This window comes from Lycorma delicatula, chromosome 5 (genome assembly GCF_047948215.1).
Source record: "Lycorma delicatula isolate Av1 chromosome 5, ASM4794821v1, whole genome shotgun sequence".
Classification (NCBI taxonomy): domain Eukaryota; kingdom Metazoa; phylum Arthropoda; class Insecta; order Hemiptera; family Fulgoridae; genus Lycorma; species Lycorma delicatula.
This window is the reverse complement of record NC_134459.1, coordinates 145,457,254-145,479,619: the sequence shown is the minus strand read 5'-3', so window position 1 is coordinate 145,479,619 and position 22,366 is coordinate 145,457,254. Positions and strand designations below refer to the sequence as shown.

Genomic DNA, 22,366 nt, shown 5'->3' with positions numbered 1-22,366 from the left:
ATGTATTTTTCTGCATAATAATTTTTCTGTGAGCAAAAGATAAATTTGATGACCTAATCATATTATTTTAATCGCAATTTTTTTTTTGGGATTAAAAAGATTATAAAACAAATATTTAATGCAAACTTCAAAAAGTCAGAGTTTAAAGTACTGAAATATTGTAGTATTTTTCAGTGTGTTTATTGAACCTGGTTTTATTACTTTTTCAAAAACATGTTAACCATTTATTTTTATCACATTTTTATGAATTGGTATCCAGCAAAAAAATATTTTCTAAGTTATTAGGCTATTTGCAAGCAAATTGCTTAATAAATGTAAGGAATACAGAGAAATGTTATGCAGTTATTATCAAGAATGAGCCAAGGCCATTTGAAATGTGGAATTTTGTATCATTTTATAACAAATTCAATTAAAGGGAGAGCTTTTCAATTTGAACAATCTGTAATTTTTTTCTTAGCATAAATTGAAGTCTTAGTAGTCATTATATGGATCAGTTTTTATAATTCTTTATAAAAAGATCTTGATCAATTCTTGATCCTGAACAATTGATTGAATTTTTTTATTTTGTTCATTAGGTAGTGTTATTGTAATTTTTTCCAAATAACTACACTGAAAGATTTTGTTAATAAAAAATTAATTTTGTACATAGATGAATCTGTGGTACTGGATTGTTGTAGTGTAATTGTATTAGTAATGTTGACATTCCTGCCATGTTATTCTGATATGAGAACAATTTCATATCTCGTGCAGAAATTTAAGAAAAATTGTAGGAAACTTAGGTTAACAGGTTAATTATTAATTAAAAAAATTATACATATTTCTGTATTCCAGAAAGCTTTAACTAATTCTTAATATTTATAAATGATTTCATCATTTTTGTATATTTTTTTATTTTTACCAAGATACAGGTTCTTACCTTACTGTTTGTTATGAACAACTTTTTTTAAATACAGGTTACATTTTTTAAAGGTCTATTTCATATTTTATGTAAACATGTAAAAAAAAGATACAAAATCAACTGCTCAAAGTAAAAAATATAAAATGTTTTGATTTTTCTGTAAATTTTGATTTTAAAGTCGTATCAAATTTAAAGTTAACTATCAATAACTTGCTAACCTTTAAGTTTGCTCAAACTTTAAAAATTCTAAATTTAAAGAGTTGAAACAGTATTATCTATTTGTTTTACTTTTGAGGATGGCTTTATAATTTTTTTAAAGTTGTTTTACATACCTCAAACTTTCCAATGTTTCCTGTAAGAATACTTTTTTTTGCATCAGAATGACTATCGTTACTTCATAACAAGTATCATTGGGCTATAATAATCAAATACTCTTTAATCCCTTGGTGATTTTTGATGAGATAATCTGTGGTTACACTGATAAAAATTGCTTTTGACAAAGTATCTCGTCATCCACCTATTTTGTTGAAAAGTACCCTTGCTGAAATAATTCGTTCTCGCATAATGTCCAGTTTTATTCTGTTTTTTGATGAGTATTTCAGTATGCATAGGCACGCTTAGTTTCCTAGTTTGTTGTGGTTGCATAGAGAGGCGTTAGTATATGTATTTTGTTTTGAATCATTTCTCTCGGCTGTTTCCAGCCTTTGTGTGGCAGCTACCATACTTGTTTATGTTGAATGAGAGTTTGGTTATTGATGTGCACATCCGTTTTATTGTTTTAGTTGAGCATGGCTTTATTACTTATTTAAGTGTTTTTTTTTTTTTATTAGTGTTGGAACGACTATTTAATATATTTTTATTTCTTTTTGGTGTTTGGATTTGTGGAGTGATATATTTTAGTAGTAGATATTATTTTAAATTTACATTGTAAGATAATAAAAGTTTGTAAATAAGGTCTTAAAATGAGTCAGTTCCTTCTAATTAAACAAAAAATTTTGCATTTTGATTATATGGCTTAAATATAAATAAAAAACAGAGTTGAAAACAAAAGTAGTGTTATTAATTGGACATTTAATTTTATTTAGATAGATAATTTTTTTTTTTTTTTGAAGTAGAACAATTTATTTTTATTACAAATGTATTTGTTTGTAATTATATAATTACTTCCTCACTTTAGTTTTAGAAATTAAATAATAGTATACTGAAAAATTTTTTTTTATTATTGAATTTTTTTTGTAAAATACAGTCATTATTTTATACAATTCATTAATTTTGTATTTTTTTACTGAAAGATTTTTGGACTTTTTGTTAAATAATTTGTTTTATGTCTTTTTATATAGTGTTCTTTCAAGCTAATGCTAATTTGTTTAATTTCAATGATACATCAGATTGATCTGATAATTTATTTTTTAGAATAATTAACTAAGTAAAAGAATTGATACTCTAGAGAATCATTTTTTTAAAGTGGTTTTAGGTTTATTACAGAAAGAATTTTATTTGTATAATCTGATATTTTTTTTTCTTTATTCAGGTATCTAAGTGATAACACATCAGTAGATTCTATAAGTCTCAAGCTAAGAGAAATCTGCCCTAAGTTATACAAAAATGAAGATGCTGCCTGTACTAAGGTTAATTTTTTTTTTATTATATGAGGAATAAGAGGGGGATGAGAAGCAATGCCTGTACTTTAAAAATGAACAGCAATTAAATAAACATGAATGATTCGATGAAACAGAAAAAAGCTGGCCAGCTGTTTTCCATAACTTTCTCATCAAAACTGAGAAAGTTATATACTGAACTTTTCGATTTGCTGATAAAATTGTATAAGTGTCCTAAGAGATATTGAATTTAAAGAAAGTTATCCTACACTGAGTAAAGTTCAGAGATATAGGTCTGTGATTGGTAACTGGGATTCATATTCGTATGGAGATATGAGAACCTTATTTAGAGATCTTTCATTTTACAATATTTCATAAAAATCAGTTAATCCAGTCTGAAGATGTCAAGCAAAATGTTGATTGATAAAAAAGAAAACAAAAAAATTAAGCTTATCTCCCACCCCTGAATGAAATCGTTAAAATAAATAACCAAAGTGATATTGCATCATTTAATAAATATGAGAATGTAACTTTGAGTCCAAGAATGATCAAAAAGAAAAAAAGTGATGTTTGCCATGTAATACCTCCGTTTCCCCTGCCCCTTCTTACCAATTGTGACAGCAAAATTAAACTGCATCTGTGTCACATATACCCAAAGCATCATGCCACATTTCATCTAAATTGATGTATTGATTCCAGAGATATAAAGAAAAAAACAAACAGAAATCCTTTTTTCAATGTTAAAATTATGTTTAACATCAATGTCTGACCCGGTTAGCCTATTTTCCTTTATACAGTAGATAGCTGGGGAAGTGAAAAAATTACACCTTTATCTTTATTTTCAAAGGAGAATTATTTTACTATATAATTTCTGCTCACTTCATTAGACTTCCATTAACACTGTTTAATTTTGAAAAAAATAATTTTTTTTTTTGACACTGCAGACTTCACTCATTACAGATTACGTAATGGCCTTTTTTTCAGAAATTTCTTCTTTAGTTTTGGGAATTGACAAAAGTCACTAGGAATGCCAAGTTTGGACTGCACAGGAGTACAGTAATGTAAAAAATCCACGTAAATTATTATTTGGAACTTTTGTTGCTGCAGTGGTGTGAGGCCTTGGTATTGTTATCTAAAAAGAAGTGCTTTTTTTCTTTCAATCCATTTGTTTCTTTTTAATATTGTAAGTGTTTTAATGCAACTTGCACAATTTACTTTAATCCTGTTTTCAAGAAAATCTGCAAAACATCACTTTTAGAAATCCAAAATGGAGTCAACATGACCTTTCTAGTTGAAACTTGAGATTTTAATTGTTTTAATCAAGGCAGTTCCTTTTGTAGATATTAAATGTTAATCTTCTTTGTTCTTAAGCTCATAACTGTTGATAATAATTTAATCACCTATAATGATTTTAAAAACATTGCAGGAATTCCCAAGAAATAGAAAACTCTCAAGCTTCACTTCATCAAACAGTGTGTGAAGTACACATCTAGCACAAACTTTGTGGAATTCAATGATATTCTCCCTCTGTTTAGAAATTTCTAGTTTAATTTTGATTTTTTAATGTTTTTGTGATAACTTCATCCATCTAATCTCTATGAAACCAGTCTGTTGCAGCTATAGGGCTTTCATTGTGTTTTTGTCGCCCAAACCTTTGTACCTCCCCTGTTTCTTCACTTTTGAATGTATCTGATGCCCTTCTTTTCTTTTTCCTGTTTAGCCTCTGGGAATTACCGTTCAGATATTACTTCAGAGGATGATATGTATGAGTGTAGTCTTGTGCAGTCTCAGTTCAACCATTCCTGAGATGTGTGGTTAATTGTAACCCAACCACCAATGAACACTGGTATCCGCGATCTAGTATTCAAATCCATATAAAAGTAACTGCCTTTACTAGGACTTCAATGCTGGAACTCTGAACTTCCAAATCAGCTGATATGGGAAGATGTGTTCACCACTAGACCAACCCAGTGGGTTATCTGGGGTCCTATTGTAGTCACATTACCTCACTGATCACTGTAAACAATTTGTAATTGTCTGAATTGCAATTTACTCTGGAAATCTAATCCCTCAACACACTTCCATTCCATTATACTCTCTTGGGCTGAATTGTTTGTTAGCTATATATATGTTCATAGTCTAGTATGATAAATGGGAAACTGCCGGAAACCATTTCATCAGATCTGTCTTTTATAAATTAGATTATTTATATGAAAACAGATGCTTTAAGACTTACTTCCTTGGCATGTTATAAAGTAGGAATTTTCTTATTTAAAGAATAACTGAAATGACTCTTAAAAGTTAATAAGTTTCTTTTAAGACATTTATTTAAATAATTTTTTACTGATTATTAGAAATTAAACAAATTATTTTTATTTTAATATAGAAAATAAATGTTCTACCTTTAATAATTACAATATTTTTTTCATGTATTTTTAGGCTAATGAGATGCTTTTGACTGCAAAAACCAGAAAGAATAAAGAAGAGAGACAGAATCTTCTATGGTCTGCTTTAAAGGTAATATTTTAAAGAAAACATTATTATTTTAGTTTTCTTAATTATTTGACATTTTGGTATATTACATTTTAGAGGCCAACAGTTTCCAAAGTGTCCTGTAGATTTACACCCAAAATACAAAATTACTGTACTTATATTAACTTCTATCAGCAGCCAGTATCGGTGGCTTACTAAACAGTATCTTTACGGAAGCATATTTATTACAAGACATCTTTTGTTTGTATTTGTTTTATTTGAAGATTCCAGAAATTAAACTACGTATAACAAACCCTAATATGTGGTTATGAACTTTTTTTTTGAGATAGATTGCTGTTCAGTTGTTATTTTATGCCTAGGCCTAAGTTGCTGTTCAGTTGTTATTTTATGCCTAGGCCTAAGTAAACTGAAAGAAAGCATACCCATATTTTTTTAACCTAAATGTTTATTACATGATATACTTTTAAATCTCTGATTGGAATAGAAATTCTATTTTATTCTGAGATAGCTTGTATATAGATGTTAAGTTTATCATTTTGTGGCTATAAAATTAATGAAATTTCATTTATAAAAGTTTATATAACCTCAGAAATTTTAATCAGCTAATCAAAACAATAATTAAAAAGTAATTCTAAAACTTTTGTGGTACAATAATAGATTCAAAACTTCATGTGACTTTCTGTTTTATAATTTTGTAATTAATTATGCGGTATATAACAAATATAAATTTTTTTTTGTCTTGATCAATGATAAAATCATGTTTAGAAAGATGTCGAATTTTTGTCATTCAACTTGAAATATAGAGATTTGAAAGTAGAAATTCTTATCAATTTGTTAGGTGTATATTTTCTGTCTTACCTAATGGATTAAATCCAGTTAAGGAAGCGTGTAGTGCAGTTAAGTAGTGTAGTGTATGATTTGGAATTATGATTTTTCAGCATACATTGAAGATTTTGTGGATTCAATGAATAAGACCAGCACTGGATGAATGCACAGAAATTGTGCTCAATTGATCTTCGCAATAAAGAGATGGAAAATTAATCCTTTTTTTGGCTTACATGATAAAAGTACTATTTCCAAAAGTGGCTGGTGCTGAGCCCCATATATTAGCTACCTACAGATACTAGTAAACAGTTTTTATTTTGTTCAACGGCTTACAATCAGTGAAATGTGATCTGTTATCCATTTTTAAATACAGAAGTGTTCTGGCAAGATTCATTATCTAATAGTGAAATCTATTCTTAAAATGGAATGGTTGGTTTATGAGAAAATGGATAAGGTGGTCTAATAGCTGTTAATGGATGAATGATGAGATGAATGGAATGGGCAACTATGTGATTAATGATAATTTGGTGCAGCCTTCAAGAAAAAATCTGAATCAGCTACATAGATGGTTTATAATTTTGTCCTTTCTTGTGGCTTTCATAAGTTTCAGAAATTGTGACAGATTGTTAAAATGTTGGAAGATATAGTCCAGGTACTAAAAATGTTCTAGGAGCACAGAAAAAAGCAACTTTGTAGCTTTTCTTACCAAGAATGTGTCTTTCTTGCAAGAATATATGCTGTATTCTAATGGGAGACCTGAAATTACTTGATATAATCGAAACACAAAAAGTGAAGTGGACTTGGTTGTAGAATTTACTGTTTAATGATAGAGTTCATTTACATTCTGCTACTTGAATCCCAGAAGTCATTACATTTGACCAATAGATCATTCCCCTATAGTCTAGACTTAGTGTTAGGTGACTTTCACTCTTTCCTGCAATTGAAGTAGTTCCTTGGTAATCATTGCTATAATAACAATGATAGTATCAAAATATCCCCGCTACATTGTAAGTGCTATCATTTTATAAAGAACTTATTCAGGAATTGATTCCGTAGTATGACAGATGTAACATTGATGGAAAATATATTGAACAGTTGTTTACTATATGACCTTATTTTTAATAAAGTTGTTTAAAAAGAAATTGTTAGCTATTTTTTTAGTCAAACTGTAATTATTAAAACTATTTGCCTCAAGGTAGCTGTGATAAATAATTTGTTAACTATTTAATGATCTTGTTTATTTAATCTATCTAAATTAAAAATATGGGCTATACATGAATCATATTTACAATAAAAAATAACTGAATTATGAATAATTATTATTTAATTTTTTTTTACAGTTATGCAAAGAAGTATCTCCAAATATTAATTTATCTGCAGTGTGTCGTCAATTTGCAGCTTGCCAATTTTATGAAGGCGTTCTTGAGCTGAGTCTGGAATGTGCAAACAAATCAGATCCTAAAAATGTTGCATTCCATTTTTATCAAAATAATCAACCGCCTGATGATACAATTGGATATCAAGCTTATGCTCAAAGGTAAATTTTATACTATAATTGATTTAGATTATTTATTAATCAGTAATTATATATCAGTATAATTATAATTAACTTTAAATAAAAATTTTTATGTTCATAGTAGTTATTCGTCAAATAAAATAATTTATACATCAATAACAATGTAATATCATGTCCCTAAGATGTTTATGACTATTATATGGACATGACGTTACATTCTTTTTGACATATAAAGTATTTTATTATTTGACAATCGACTATTATGAACATAACAAATTAATTTAAAGTTAATTATAATTATACATAGGACATTTATACACATAATATTAAATTAAGAAATTCAATAAAATCCCTGGTGATTGAGAAGTGCTCCAAAAGTACTAGGACACATATATTGAAAGTTGTTGTTAATTGGAAACATTAATTTATACAAATTGTATTAATACCAACGGTGCCAAAATGCTTCGAAAATTACATTTATTTCTAATAAATATAGATCTGTATATAAGGGAGGATTGTACAAAATTTTACTTTTGATCATTGCATTAATTAAATATTTTATTAATTTCTTTTTTAGGATGGATTGTTATAAAGAAATTACCTTAGTGTTAGATCAGCTACATCATCAAAGTCAAGTTAATCCACAGTCGCCCAGTATTCCAGTTTCACCTGGTGCACCTCAGCCTCCTGATCTATCAACACCTACTAGTTGTGATGCGCTTCATCATGTAAGTTGCCAATCAAGAAAGTAAATTAATATTAAATATGTAACATAATTAATGTATACTATATTTATTATATTTAACTATTTGATTTATTTTAGGCAAAACGGTTAAAAGACATGGCACTTGCAACTAATGATGAATTATTGCATGTTGCTGTTTATGATTGGATGGTTAGCCAGCGATTGTTTGGTGATCTAATTGCTGCTGGAAGGCCATCTTTAGAAGTTTATTTAAATAAAGCAGCAACAGCTCATCCTGAATCTACCCAACTATCTGATTTATTATGGAAGTACCATGAAATTAATGGGAATCATGCAGCGGCAGCACAGATACTGTACAATTTAGCTAAGCAGCCTGGGTAATTTTTTTTTGTTTGCTTAAAAAGATATAATTATAATGTAGCAATAATAAGGTGCTTCAGTGTTAAATTTAAAAAGTTATTGATATTGATCGTTCCATTAACTGTATAAATTATCTTCTGAAAGTATATATCAGATAAATTCAGCAGATTAAATTTTTAATTCTTTCATTCATTAATAATAAATTAATATGTTGCAAAATCCATTTGATTGCATTATTTACTAGTGAATTTATTTTTTAAAGATCACGTTTTAAAACATCATCAAAGGATTATTGACTGGTAGTATATGACCCCCCACTCAAGTAACACTCACGGTTCTCCACACACAAAAAACCCATTATTTTTCTTTTAAAACCCAATATTACCAGCCAGTCTAACTGGTCAATTGCCAGTAATGGCAGTTTTATTATACAAAGATTTTTAAAAATTTATAAATTACTTAGACGTATGCCCAAATTTAAAAATAAGTTGTAGCAGACAGTAAAACATGTTCTATAGACATGGATAATGACTCATGTATGCAGAAAATGAATGTGAATTTTTTAAGAATAAAAAAAAATTTACAGAAATCTTTGTCATTGGTGACAAATTATTTTGTAACTAATGATACCTGTGATTTCACTAATTCTTGTGTTCTAGTATCATTAAGATTTTTTGGGACAGAAGTCCTGGTTAGTTTATTCACACATCTTATATTATAGGAGTCTTTTATAATATTACATTCTTCTAATCTGGCCTGTACAATTTCAAACTTAGGAATGGTGTCTTGCAAGACCTTATGTCCAACATGACTTGTGACTTTTTATAGAAATATAATACCATTCTGAAAGCGCTAGTATTGCCAATTTAGCTTGAAAAAATAATTCTTGTAACATTTGTAAGCTGCAGTTTGAAAAAAATTATAACAATATTGGAATAACCTTTAAATATTAATTTACACCTTCAGTTATTACAAATTGAGATTTTTTTGCCTAAGGTAATCTATTTAGTGCATTCTGAAAGTCTGCTTTGATTGGATCTTGTTTTAAAAATAAAATTTTATAATGTTTGTTATGATTAAGCTTTATTAAATTATCTACAGGCAGAATTGAATTGAATTGGTCTTAATAACAGTCACTCGCAACCACAAATATGTATTTCGTATACATTTTTAAAACTAAGTATAATTGCGAGATTAAATACTAAAATGGTATTTGTTTCATAAAATAATTTTAGTTTAATCTTAATTTTTTTGTAAAATTTTGAAAGAGCTTTATAATGAAAGCTCCATTTTTGTTTTGTATCTTACAAAAAATGTGTCGGTACTTGCAATATGTAAAGGTGTTCTGCTACTGCATTTAATTGACTGAATATTATGTCACTATGATCATTTACTTCCCTTACCAGGAATTTTTAATTCACATATTTTGGTTTCTTTTATGTTATTAAACATTGTTGTACAAGGTTTGATAAAAAAATATGTGGAATAAACACACACACACACACACACACACACACACACACACACACACACACACACACACACACACACACAGAGAGAGAGAGAGAGAGAGAGAGAGAGAGAGAGAGATACTTTATATATGTAGATACAGTTATACGAGTTCACATGTATTCATAAACGCTCTGAAACTGTCGAGAGTGTAAAAATTTACAAGCTCTGAAAATTTCATCGAAATAATGTGGTTGATTTTTCAACGATAATTTCTTTATTTTCCATTACTCAAAAAACCATTTTGCAGGGAATTTCAAGGGCTACAAGGCATGTGAAGTTCAGATTTCTTGAGCCCTTCGATTTTAAGATTTTTGAGTTTTAAGGGCTTGGGAAAGGTGGTCCTTGTATTCAAATGTAAACTTCTAACTGTGATATTTCAGTCAATTTCTAATCTTCAGAAGAAAAAAAATTTCAGTAAAAAACTAATTTACTTTTTACTTATTTTCTTTAGTTTTTGAATTATTATGAAGAAAAGAAAAAAATTTAAGAAATTTAAAAAAAAATTTTCAAATTTTAATCAACCTTTATTTCAAATCTAGGCATTCCAAACCAGTCAAACTTCTAGAACATATTGTTAGTATTTAAATAAAGTAAATTGTAAAAGGATTACATTCAATTCCAATTCTTGAGGAAAAGTTATTTGTTTCATTGCTGATTTTTTCTCCAAAAAAGCGAGACAACCATTCATAACTCTATTAGTTTTTATGCTAATGACTTTTACCAAAGCCAGTTTTAAAAGTCTTTTCAAGTACTTTGAAAAATATCCTATAAGTGTTTCTTGAAAAATTTTCCGTTATTTAATGTTGGAAGGTTTGACTTAAGTTTTCGGTGAACAAAAAGTTACCTTCAACAAGGCATAACTTGGTTGGTATTACATCTACAGAAATAAAAAAAAAAAACTTCATTATTTTATAAGCTTCATTTTTGCTAATGATAATTTTTTTGATAAATCAAGGTTTTTGAGTTATTCATGAAAAATCAACATAAATAGTATTGACTCGACAAAAATTTTTTATAGAACATTTTTTGCTTAGTATTTCTTCCTTCATCGATTTCTGTGGTTATTTTGAATGAAATAATTTCACCTCCGAGAAAGGGTGGCATCCACTCCCAGGGTAAAAGCACACTTTAGCACTATATAACTTTTGTTCCTTGAGCTATTCCCTAATTACTATACAAATTTCATTTCAATTGGTTTTGTACGAAAGAATTCACAGCAAAAAACTATCAAACACTGATCTATAAAATTTGCCGACCATATCAAAATACATATAACCTTTTCAACAGGCAACAACACTAAGCATCCATTATGGCTACCAATGTGAACATCCATTAGGATCAAGTATACCAACACTACAAAAAAAAAAAAGATTATGACAATTGGACTTACACAGCCAGGGAAATAAAAAAATTCTGTGTATTATTTTATCAAATCTTGTAGTTTAATTTTGTATAGGATAAACTGAAGTAGCCTATCTTATCTCATGCATTATCTGAATTTGATATATCTGTTGTAGGCTCCTGTCAGTATTTTCATTAGCATAAGTTCCTGACTTGAAGAATTATGGTCAAAATCATTTCCATATCATTGCTAGCTCTCCTTCCCTGTAAGATAAGTAGTGAAACGTTATTTAATGAATTGACATAATATGGTTTTTTTGTTACTACAAACTTTATACTTTTGTTTTTTTGGAGTAAGGTTCAGAATGCTCTATATTTAACTTTCTGTGAACCGTTATTAAAGTGTTTGTATTTATCATGGTACATTATTTTGTAGTATATACATTACAAGTATTATTATTATTTATTTATACAAAATAATATTGAATTTCTTTCCTTTAGAGAGACATTGACACTTAGTGAGAGAATAACATATCTTGCCAAAGCAGTCATTTGCATGCGAAGTGATGAAGTAGGCTGTGCACCTCATCTTGGAGTTTTCCTCCATGAATTGGAAGATTTAGTGCAAGTGGCAAGAGTTCAGAAACAGGTGGAGATTTGAATATTTTTTTATTAATTATATTTTGTAAATAAGTTTTCAAAAATTATTTTTTTTTAATGGTAAATTTATTTCTTAAACTTGTACTATTTTAATTAGAAAACTATAATGTTTCAGATCTTTTCTTAGCAATCTAACACAATTTCTTTATATATTTTGATTTTACAGAATGGCATTAAAATAATTAATCAGTTTAATGGTGTTAATTTTGTTTTAGGTTTTAGATGCTGTAACAAATTTAGTCGGTCGTCACCATAAAGCTTCAGAGGCTGTAACTCGTCTTAATTCTTGTTTGCTTACAATTACAGAGGTATTTTTTTATGTTTATTTTAATAGATATGTTATGATTATATCTAATCATTTTTTCAATTACTTTAGAAAGTATAAGTTAAGAAATTAATTTTGTTATATCTTTAAATTTGCAGTAATATTAATTTATGATAATTTGACAACTCCTTACTTAAAATAAGGGTTTTAGCTTCAGGAAGTTTCATCTCAATGTAGTTGTCTTATTTGGTACTCCTAATTGGAACAAAATTTCTCTTGTGCTATGTGGCATATTCATGAAGTAAGGGCCGTCGGCTTATATTTAAATATTAGCAGGTCTGAACACAGGTTTTATGCATGCAGGGCCATCTGTTGGCCATTATGAAGCCGCTGCAGTTGATTTGATTCAGCAGTCGTTTGCCTGCTGGTGAATGCAGATCATAATGTCCGCGACAATCGTTTCTCCTGCCAGTTGTGAAGTCCATGCTGCGATTCGATTTTTGTGTGCAAAGGATCTTCAGCTGCTGAAATTCATCCGGAGTTTTGTCTAGTGTATGGACCTACAGTAATAAGTGATGGAAAGGTTAGACAATGGTGTTGAGACTTTAAAAATTGCTGCACAAATGTGCACGACAAAGTGGCAGGCCGAGCATTCATGCCAATGAAATTATTGAATAAGTGAACCAAAAACTGCGATGTGATCAGCGATCGAACATTAGTGCTCTGGCTGATGAATTTGGCATGTTGAACACACCTCTATCTACATGATAGTCACATAAAAGCTCGGATATCACAAATTGTGTGCAAGGTTGGTACTGAAAATGCTCACCGACCAACCCAAAGAGCAAAGAATGTGAAGTGGACGAGCGTTTTTGGGCTGCTATTGACAAGATGGAGATGATTTGTTTTCCCACATTGTTACCAGACGACGAGATGTGGATATCCTACACCAATGCAGAATCTAAAGAACAGTCAATAGTGTTAAATAGTGCCATTCAAGTTCTCCAAAATCAAAAAAGTTTAAGCAATTTCCGTACTCTAGTAAAAAAATGTTGGCTACCATTTTTTGAGATGAAAAGGGCGTCATTTTGGTTGATTTCGTGGAACGTGGATGAACAGTTACAGTTGGTTGATGTGTTCTGCCTAACGCTCACCAAACTGAGACGTGTGATCTAAAATTGACAACGCAGGAAACTGTCATCCAGCGTAATTCTCTTTCACAACGACGTGCATCCTCACACCGCTACTTAACCAAGAAGAAGATTAAAGATTTCATTGGGAACGTTTTGACCATCCTCCTTGCATCTAGCGACTACTTCCTCTTCTTGCATATGAAAAAATGGCTTGGTGGACAACAGTTTGAAGATGACGAGGAACTCAAGACTCCATTGTCAACTGGTTCAATTTCCGGGCGACGAACTTCTATACAGAGTGGTTAAAGAAACTGGTGCAGCATTACGAAAAGTGCTTAGAACTGAATGACGATTATGTGGAAAAGTGATGTAGATATGTGTAGTAAACTAAAACTGTAAGTAAAAACCTTTTCTCTCTAGTTACCACCCTTTATGAATATGCCTCGTATTTTACCGGTTTGATGCTCTTCTCATTTCTTTGATTTTTGTGTTGATCTCTTAATTTCTATATATGTGTGAATATCTGTTAATTTCTGTGTTACTGTTAAATTCTATATCCTGAATTATATATTTTAATTTTTTTCTTCCCTTTACTGTTTTTACATGTTATACTTCTTTCTGCAATTAATTTCTCTAACCCTGGCCTTAATGTGTGGCCCATCAGACTTTTTCTACTTTTTAAAATGCCCTCTCTCAAACTATACTACTCTCAAATCTGTCCTAAAATTTTACTATTTCACACTCTTATCAATATCATTTTTAATATTTTCCAGTTGAACACATTTCAGAAGTTTCATTTTTTTTCTGACATCCGTGACTACCATTCGTTGATGTTTCACTCTTGTAAAGCACTTAATCTCCAAATCTGTCTTTGATACCTGCAGATTTCCTTTTTCCATTAAAACTCTTCTGGTTTGTATAACATTTTTTATCTTTTTTGCTTTGTTCATCCTTCATGATTTTACAATCCCACCTGCCTGCCACATCCAGTAACTGAAGTTATAATTGCCCCAGGAATTGGTGGGGAGTTAAGATATATTCGTGGGTGGTTTTGAATCTTTTCAAAGTTAATATAACAACATAACTTTTGACACTAGTGATTTAACTTCAAAAATTAAACTATAGCTCGTTCATTTAAATTTTTTAAATTGGATTTATATAATAAAATAAATTTTCCCGATGTTAATTTTGATCATTAAACAATTTGTACAACTCATACTAGCCAGTTCTTATGTATAATTGCTTTCACCATAATTGCCTGTGCACCTGGCTTCATACGCATTTATATATCGGTTTTTACGATTTCAGAGTGGCGGAGAATACATATTGTATTATTTCAGCTCTGTTATTATAAATTTTGGTAGTTTTTTTTTAATTTTCTAAGCGGTTAATGTCATTGTAAAGTAAAAGCTCAGTTTCAAAAACAGATAAATTTTGGATAAAAACTGATTTTTGTTTGGCCACTCTTTAAAGACAAAGTAATTATTGTTTCTATTTTGATCACATCAATATTACCTTAATTGCAGTCAGTTCATAGGCATCTTTTCTTTTCTCTTTGTTAATAATCACAGTGCTTTGTTTTCACAGATCTGTTTCTCTCTTTCTTTGAGGCATGCTCTTTTGGATATCAACATGTGTAAAAATGATTGTCTCATGTTAAGTTTTAGGTTAGATCTTTTGAGATTTTTTTTTCATTCAAAACAAAGTTATTTAAATAATTTTTATTAATTCTCTACGTGAGGTGCTTACTGCTTATTAACTATAATAGAAAGATGGAATTTAATGTTTGAGTAACAGTTGTTTTTCATTTTGTATTTTTTTGTAAATTTAGCTCTATGAAGAGTTTGCTGAACCATTTGACTTATGGGACTGCAAATTGGCAATAGTTGAGTGTTCTGGCCATGACGATCCTGATCTTATTAACAACATATGGGAAAATATCATTCAAACAGGTATCATACATCACATCTTTTTCACCACATTAAACACTGTTCATATTATATATATATATATATATATATATATTGTGTACATACACAAGAAACTCGTACATATGTTACACAAGAAACGAGTTGCGTAGAGAAAAATTATCTTGATTAAAATTTGAATTCTTTAGACAGAGGTGAAAACTTTGTACCACTTCATCATGGTACAGTGGTAACAGCTTCGCAGAATACTGATGAATTGTGTTAAGTTCTTTTAAAGTGATGTTTTTCTGTTCTTTATAACTCTTTCATGAAATTAAAAAGGAACTGTTCAGTACAGAATACTTGCATCAGACTGATTGATCTTAAGAAGTAAGTGAGTAAGGGACAGTATTTGTCAGACTGAAATCTACACTCCGAAAGTATAAATATAGAAATTACAGTATTTATCATTATTTATTTGCAGTTAGTTGCACTTACAGTCAACTCCTTATCGTCTGCGATTGTTAAACCACAATGCTTCTCTGAAAAAATAAAGTTAAGAACTTATAAAAATGCTAAAACTTTTTAAGTTTTTTTATTGTTCTGTGATAGGGTTTACTCCTTCATTCATTGGCTACTTGAATGTGTGCTTGTTTTGTAATATAATAATAATGTACTGTAGTTTACTGTGGATATGATTGGACGATAGTCCATTGTGCAATATTATACTACACAAACTATGAGGTTCAATTAATGAAAGTGTTTTCAATCGCTAAAACAATAATCAGTTGCGTCTTATAAAATAATAAATAAAATATTTTTAAGAGTAAAATGCACAATTTATTATTTTTTTTTAATGTCTATATATTCTTTTTTCTCATTGCAGTTTTAATAAGTTTCTTTTGCTATTACAGTTTTAATAACTTTTTATTAATGCATTATGTAGTACATACACTACTGTATGTACAGTCTGTTTACTTACAGTATTAGTGAGAGAAGATTTGTTATATGTTAATAGATATTTTGAATAAACTTCTGGTATTACTTTTACTAGGTATGTAATACTATAGTATATTCTATTTTATTATTTACCATTAAACCTTAATATAATAGTCCATGTAAATACTGAACTGTAGTACAGTATTAGGTCATTTTAACACATATTATTTCATTAAATATTATATTTGGATCAACCATGATTTTGCTGTGATTTTGGATTATGTGTGATCCCCATCCCGTTTATTATTACAGATAATAAACGAGTTGACTCTTGTCTATATTTAACAGTTAAAGTGTCATCCACACAATTATTATGTAACACTGTTGTTTCAATGAGATTTTGTTTTATATTTTATAGGATTGAGGTTCTTATAAAAAAATTAGAATGTTAAGGATACTTTTTAATCGGTAAAATGCATCAGTGTAATAAATTAGTATTTTATAGACAATAAAATTTTCAGTAATCATTTCCGTCATTAATCATTTTAATAATCAAAGACAAACAGACTCTCTCCAGAAAATTGAAAGAAGAATTGTTAGAATCTGCATCAATTAAAAGTATCAGAAAGACGGGCAGTGATGGATTGTGCCCAACAAAGAGTTAAAACCCATCATTGATATACCACGCGTAACAAGAGACTAGGATTCTTTGGACATATGAGGATGCAAGATTCAAGACTTCTGAAACAGCTACTACAGTATAATCTCAGCTAGAAGAACACCAAGACAGGATCCAGATGGATCAAAGAAATAAAAGAAGATCTGAAGGAAATTGCCCTTACACCGGAAGACATCACAGATAAGATAAAATTAAACAAGAAAATCAAGAACAAAAACTCTCACTTAACACTTACAAAAAAAAAACAAATGAATATTTTCAACACTAGAAAGGGCACAAAGATCAGAACATATGAAAAAGTACTGGGGAGGACTTGCATAATAGTACTGGAGGACCATCGAAGAGACTTGGATAATGGACTGACTATGTGATCCTATGTGGTCATAAAAGATAATAATAATAAAATACTATTTGAACTAACAAAATCACATTTGGTTCTAACCTAATTTAATGTTATATTCCAAACCAACATGTCTAATTTTACAATATATAGTTCCTCTAATTATACAGTGTATATAATATATATATATAATATAAAACAGTTCTCGTTTTCAGTTGTTATTGAATGTAAAATTTACCTTTGATAAAGTTAACCAGTTATTTTCTTATATTGAAGATAAATTTTTAAGTCCATTAAAAGTAAATCTTCCGAGTTGCTTTTGTAGAACACAACATTCAGTTTAAATCTGATGTTGCTCAAGTTACATATTTTTTTTTTTTTTTTTTATGATTTAAGAGACATTCTATTTTACATTAGAATTTTTGAGGGAACAAATTACTCTAAATTACACAATCATATACAAATTAACAGAACTTTTTTATTTCACTCTTTATTCATTAGTGGAAAATTAACTTGCTTTACATCTAAAAAAATTAATTATGTTACAGAACTTGCTAAATGTGACAACACAAGTGGCGATAATAAAATATCAGTTGTGATGAGTAAAGTGAAAATGTTAGGCCAGCAGTATAGTTTATCATCTCGTGTTTTTCCTTTATGTAAGTAAACGTCATTCAAATTTCATTATTACTATATTGTTAAGGTTGGTTAAAAACTAATTTTCTTCAACAACATAAAAAAATAATTGTTAGTTTATTATTATATTCTCATAATGTTCTCTCCTTATTTCGCTCTCTTTTTTTTTTTAGAAAGCCATAAAATTCTAACTTAGAGACTAATTCAGTTACATTTAAATTTTACTGAAAACTTAAATTAATAAGGTAAGAAAGATTGTAATTTCTTCATTATCATGTACTTGTCTTCATCGTATATACAGATGATGATCTAGGAGGAAAGGGAAATAATTTGGGAAATGATTCTAGAGAGCTTCTAGTAAGAAAAAAGTCATACAAACATATTTTGCAAAAACACTTCATTATTGTATAATGGCTAGCGAAAAATTAAAATATTTTTAAAAAAGTACTCGCTGTGGTTCATACTGTATTAATTTACAATACATAATTGAAAATTCCACCATTGAGATCAATGCACTTTTCGGCATGTTTCCTTAAATTTTCTGTCACAACCTAATATATTCACATTTCTTGTTGAGAGCAGCAACATTGAGAATGGAAGCGATCAGTTCATCACTTGTTTCTATTTTTTGCTTGTCTATCTCACATTTCATCCATCTCCATAAATAGTGATCTAAGGGAGTAATAACTGATAATGTAGGTGGGCAATTTACCAGCCCTCTACATTCAATCCATTTACTAGTAAATCTTTCATCTAAGAATTATCTTACTTCATTTGTGAATTGTGTTGGTGATCCATCAAGTTAATAGTATATTTTATTAGTTTTTCAATGAGAAACTTTTAAATACTGTATGAAATTCATTGTTTAAAAATTATAGATAGTTTCTCCCTGTGACAAGTTTCGATTATGAAAGGTCCTGTTAGTTGTTTTCATCATGCCACACCAAACATTCACTGAAAATTGTTGTTAAAAATTTGATTCAACTACATACAGCATGCGAATTTTCTTCAAACCACCAATGTAAATTTTCTGTGTTGTTTATGGCATTACGGGTAAAATTAGCTTTGCCCAAAATAATATGAACAGAATCAAGTGTTAATTATTGTTACCCATTGCCAAAATTGCAGTCGTCTCACATGGTCTGAGCTGGAGGTGTTGAGCTATCTGAACATTAAGAATATATCCGTGAGCATGTAATGTCCTCCATACTGTACTTTGTAAAATGTTGAGTTGTGTAGAAATTTTTCGCAAGCTCATAGAAGACTGTACCACCTGAAGAATATTTTTGCTTTTATCTCCATGTACCGATTGACATTCAGATAAAACATGAGTGCTGGGAAGTGTACCATTCTCACAAAGATTATTAAAAATTCTACAAAATACTTTATGGTTTGGAATTAATTGTTCACGATACTTATTTCTGTATATTTTAATTTCACATTTTTAAATTCAGATTCAATTGGAAAAATGTAAGTATAGTTTAGAGTACAACAAACGCAAAAACACTACATAACTTGATTATCAGAAATAATTAAACACTATCAAAATTATGTTAAAAACAACTAAATCGCATAACATTTATTACTAACATGTAACCACAATTTTAAGACAACAATGAGCAGTATTCAAATTTACAAATTCATAACATTTTTCTGTTGATTTTTGTTTTTAAAAACAAAAGTTTTATTACATCAATTTTATCATAATTAAATTCTGTATAAGTTTTGATAATAAGATTACGCAAGCTTTAGAATCTGTTCCCAAATTATTTCCTTTTTCTCCTGACTCACTCTGTATATACATTTTTTCTTCATCCCATTTTTTCGTATCCCTTTTATTATGGACTGTGTAAAAGAAAGTGCCACTCAGGATATTTTCTATTGAGAAATAGATATTTTCTCAATAGAAAATATCCTGAGTGGCACTTTTAAATTCATTTAACTGCTATTGAGCAGTTAAATGAATTTAGAAAAAAAATGGGAAAAAAGGCACTTTTATAGTTTTCATATTTATAATTTTGTAGAGGTATTTTTTTTAATGGTCAAAATATGTTAATCTAGTAAAAGATTTGTATAGATATTACATAATTGTCATACTCACAATCTTTTTTTTATGAATTATTTAAAAAAATTTTGCATATTAGTATAAAAAGAACATTTCAGTGAATCATTTGATTTATTGAAATCAAATTTTTATGCATATTAGCCAAAATAAAAAACTGGAATTTATGTAAATTATATGATAGAGTTTTTGTTTCTCATTTATGTAGTTTTTAGAAAAAATTAAGAAGATATGTACATTATAAATTATTTGATAAAAAATAAAAATTCTTCAATATAAAGGCAGATTTTGTTTTTACAAATGAAAATAAAATGCCGGACACTCATTATTATTTTTTTAACATTAATTTATAAAAATCCGGTGCTTAAAATGAGCCCATTATTGCTAAGTATATATATACTTGTGAGATGAAAAAACATCTTATTATGTGCCCTGAAGAAAAATATACATATAATTAATACAAAGCTCATTTGTGAAAAAGGAGCCCGTTAATGTGTTATCTTGTTATGAGTATAAAAATTTGGACAGAAGCTGATATAAATGTGTGCCAGCTGGTTAGAAGTTTTTAGTGACTGTTACTTATACTATGTTATAAATGTTTCTTTTTCCCATTATCAAGTATTCTGACTTCCACCTTGTTCTCTCCTGCTGCTATTCCTCTGTAACCATTTCTTCCACAACACCATTACTCAAAAATATATTTTCTTTTATCTCTTCCCATTTATCTTAGTTCAACATTTTCAATATTGTCCTTTCTTTCCTCATTCTAATAATCTGTCCAAACCATCCAAGTCTTGCTCTTCCTACTCTGTCCAAACATATTTCCTATGTTCTAGAGAATCTTTATTTTCTTCTTACAATCTCTCTTTACCTTGTGTGTGTGGTTCTAAGAAATTGCATCACCATAGTTTCCTTCTGCCTTTATATTTAACCTAAATCTCTGTACAATAAGTAAGAATTGGTGTGAAATACATCTTGTGTACCACTTTAGCCTTATGCCATGCTAATCCTCTTCCTGTACTGAAAATAACTTGCATTCTGTAGTCTTCTTATCTCCATTAGATTTTTCATCCTGTAGAAGTTTATTAGTCAAATATTAACCTTTTGATTTAGCTTTCCTTTTTGTTCTCTTTCTTTTCTGGTTATCACTGATTTCATGTTTTTTTTCTTAATTACTTTATATTCCATACTACAATCACTCAGCCCTAACATCAAGTATTCTCTACTGTTTCAGTTTCACTTTCACTCCATATGACATGGTCATCAGCAAATGGTTGTGCTTTCCTTCTGCCATTCCTCCATTTCTCTCTAAATTTCACTCATCATTATTTTAAACAAATGTGGTAACAGTTCATACCCATGCATCAAGACGAATTATAACTTCAAGTACTGAAAAACCCAGTTTTGTTTTGAACATCTGTTATAATATCACTATTCTTATCTCCTATCCCACACATATTTTTTTAAGTGCTTCACGCTAATTTTGTTTGCATGCTGTCATGTGCTTTCTATAGTCCAGAAATACCATATCAAATCCTTATTAAATTATCATCTGTTTTCAATCAGTAGCACTCTTACTGCAAAAATCGAATCAGTTGGGGAGCTATCTTATGGAAACCAGGAAACCATAATGTCTTCTGTCACTTTTTTGATTTTTCCTTCTAAAACTCTCTCTTCAACATGTTTTCTGCTTGTGAGAAAAAGTACAAAACCTTTGTAATCTCCACAATTTTCCCTAACACTTTAAAAAAAAAATTGGTACTACCCTTTCTTCCATTCATTTGGCACAACTTTTTGCTCTCCGTTCAGCGGAGAGAAGTTCAGTACAGTATTTTAGCTTAACAGTGTACCTGTCTGGCAGCTTTGATATTTCTACTCAGATCTCATCATAATCAGCTACTTTTCCAAACTTCATATTTCAGGTTATTTTTATTCTACTTTCTCGCTATACCTCAATCACATTTGTAAACTTTTCAAAATATTATTTTAATTATCAAAATATTTACCTGTCTGATCTTTTCAACCTACAAGTAAACTTTTCATCTTTTATAAAAATTCAGTCTTTCAGGTTTCTTCTCTTACCTCTCACAATAATGTATAGTGGTTTTTTATTAATAGTTTTTTCTTTTGTTTCTCATCCATCCATCCATCTCCTTAACACATAAATCTCTCCTATAATACTTTTTTTTTCATTTAATGACCAGTGGTTAGATATAAACTTACATCCAGAATTCATTTGGTTGAGAAGAGGTAGAGATGTGTATCATGCTTTTTGTGATGTGTGTAAAACACATTTTGGCCTGGGCAATATGAGCTGAAAGGCAGTGACTTCGCACAGTAAAGGAAAGCAGCATAATTAAGATTAGGAATTCTCAGCCTTCATTGAAAACGTTTTTATCTCCCAACGGTACTTAATTCAGCAGACTATTCAAGGATGTCTCTAACTGTGTAAATGTTTTCATCTGTAATGCTGGTCCGAAGATGGCGATTTTATTT

General features: G+C 29.3%; 1 protein-coding gene across 2 annotated transcripts in view; it reads left to right on the top strand.

Moving 5' to 3' along the window:
* The window catches only part of Nup154 (nuclear pore complex protein Nup154), a 68,634-nt gene that overhangs the window by 37,461 nt on the left and 8,807 nt on the right, over positions 1–22,366 (top strand). For both annotated transcript variants that reach the window (XM_075367257.1, XM_075367256.1), the window contains exons 16-24: positions 2,430–2,526; positions 4,936–5,013; positions 7,155–7,351; positions 7,908–8,058; positions 8,154–8,413; positions 11,751–11,898; positions 12,125–12,217; positions 15,139–15,259; positions 17,721–17,831. In XM_075367257.1, coding sequence (XP_075223372.1) covers positions 2,430–2,526; positions 4,936–5,013; positions 7,155–7,351; positions 7,908–8,058; positions 8,154–8,413; positions 11,751–11,898; positions 12,125–12,217; positions 15,139–15,259; positions 17,721–17,831 — 1,256 coding nt within the window. The remainder of the gene's footprint in view (positions 1–2,429; positions 2,527–4,935; positions 5,014–7,154; positions 7,352–7,907; positions 8,059–8,153; positions 8,414–11,750; positions 11,899–12,124; positions 12,218–15,138; positions 15,260–17,720; positions 17,832–22,366) is intronic.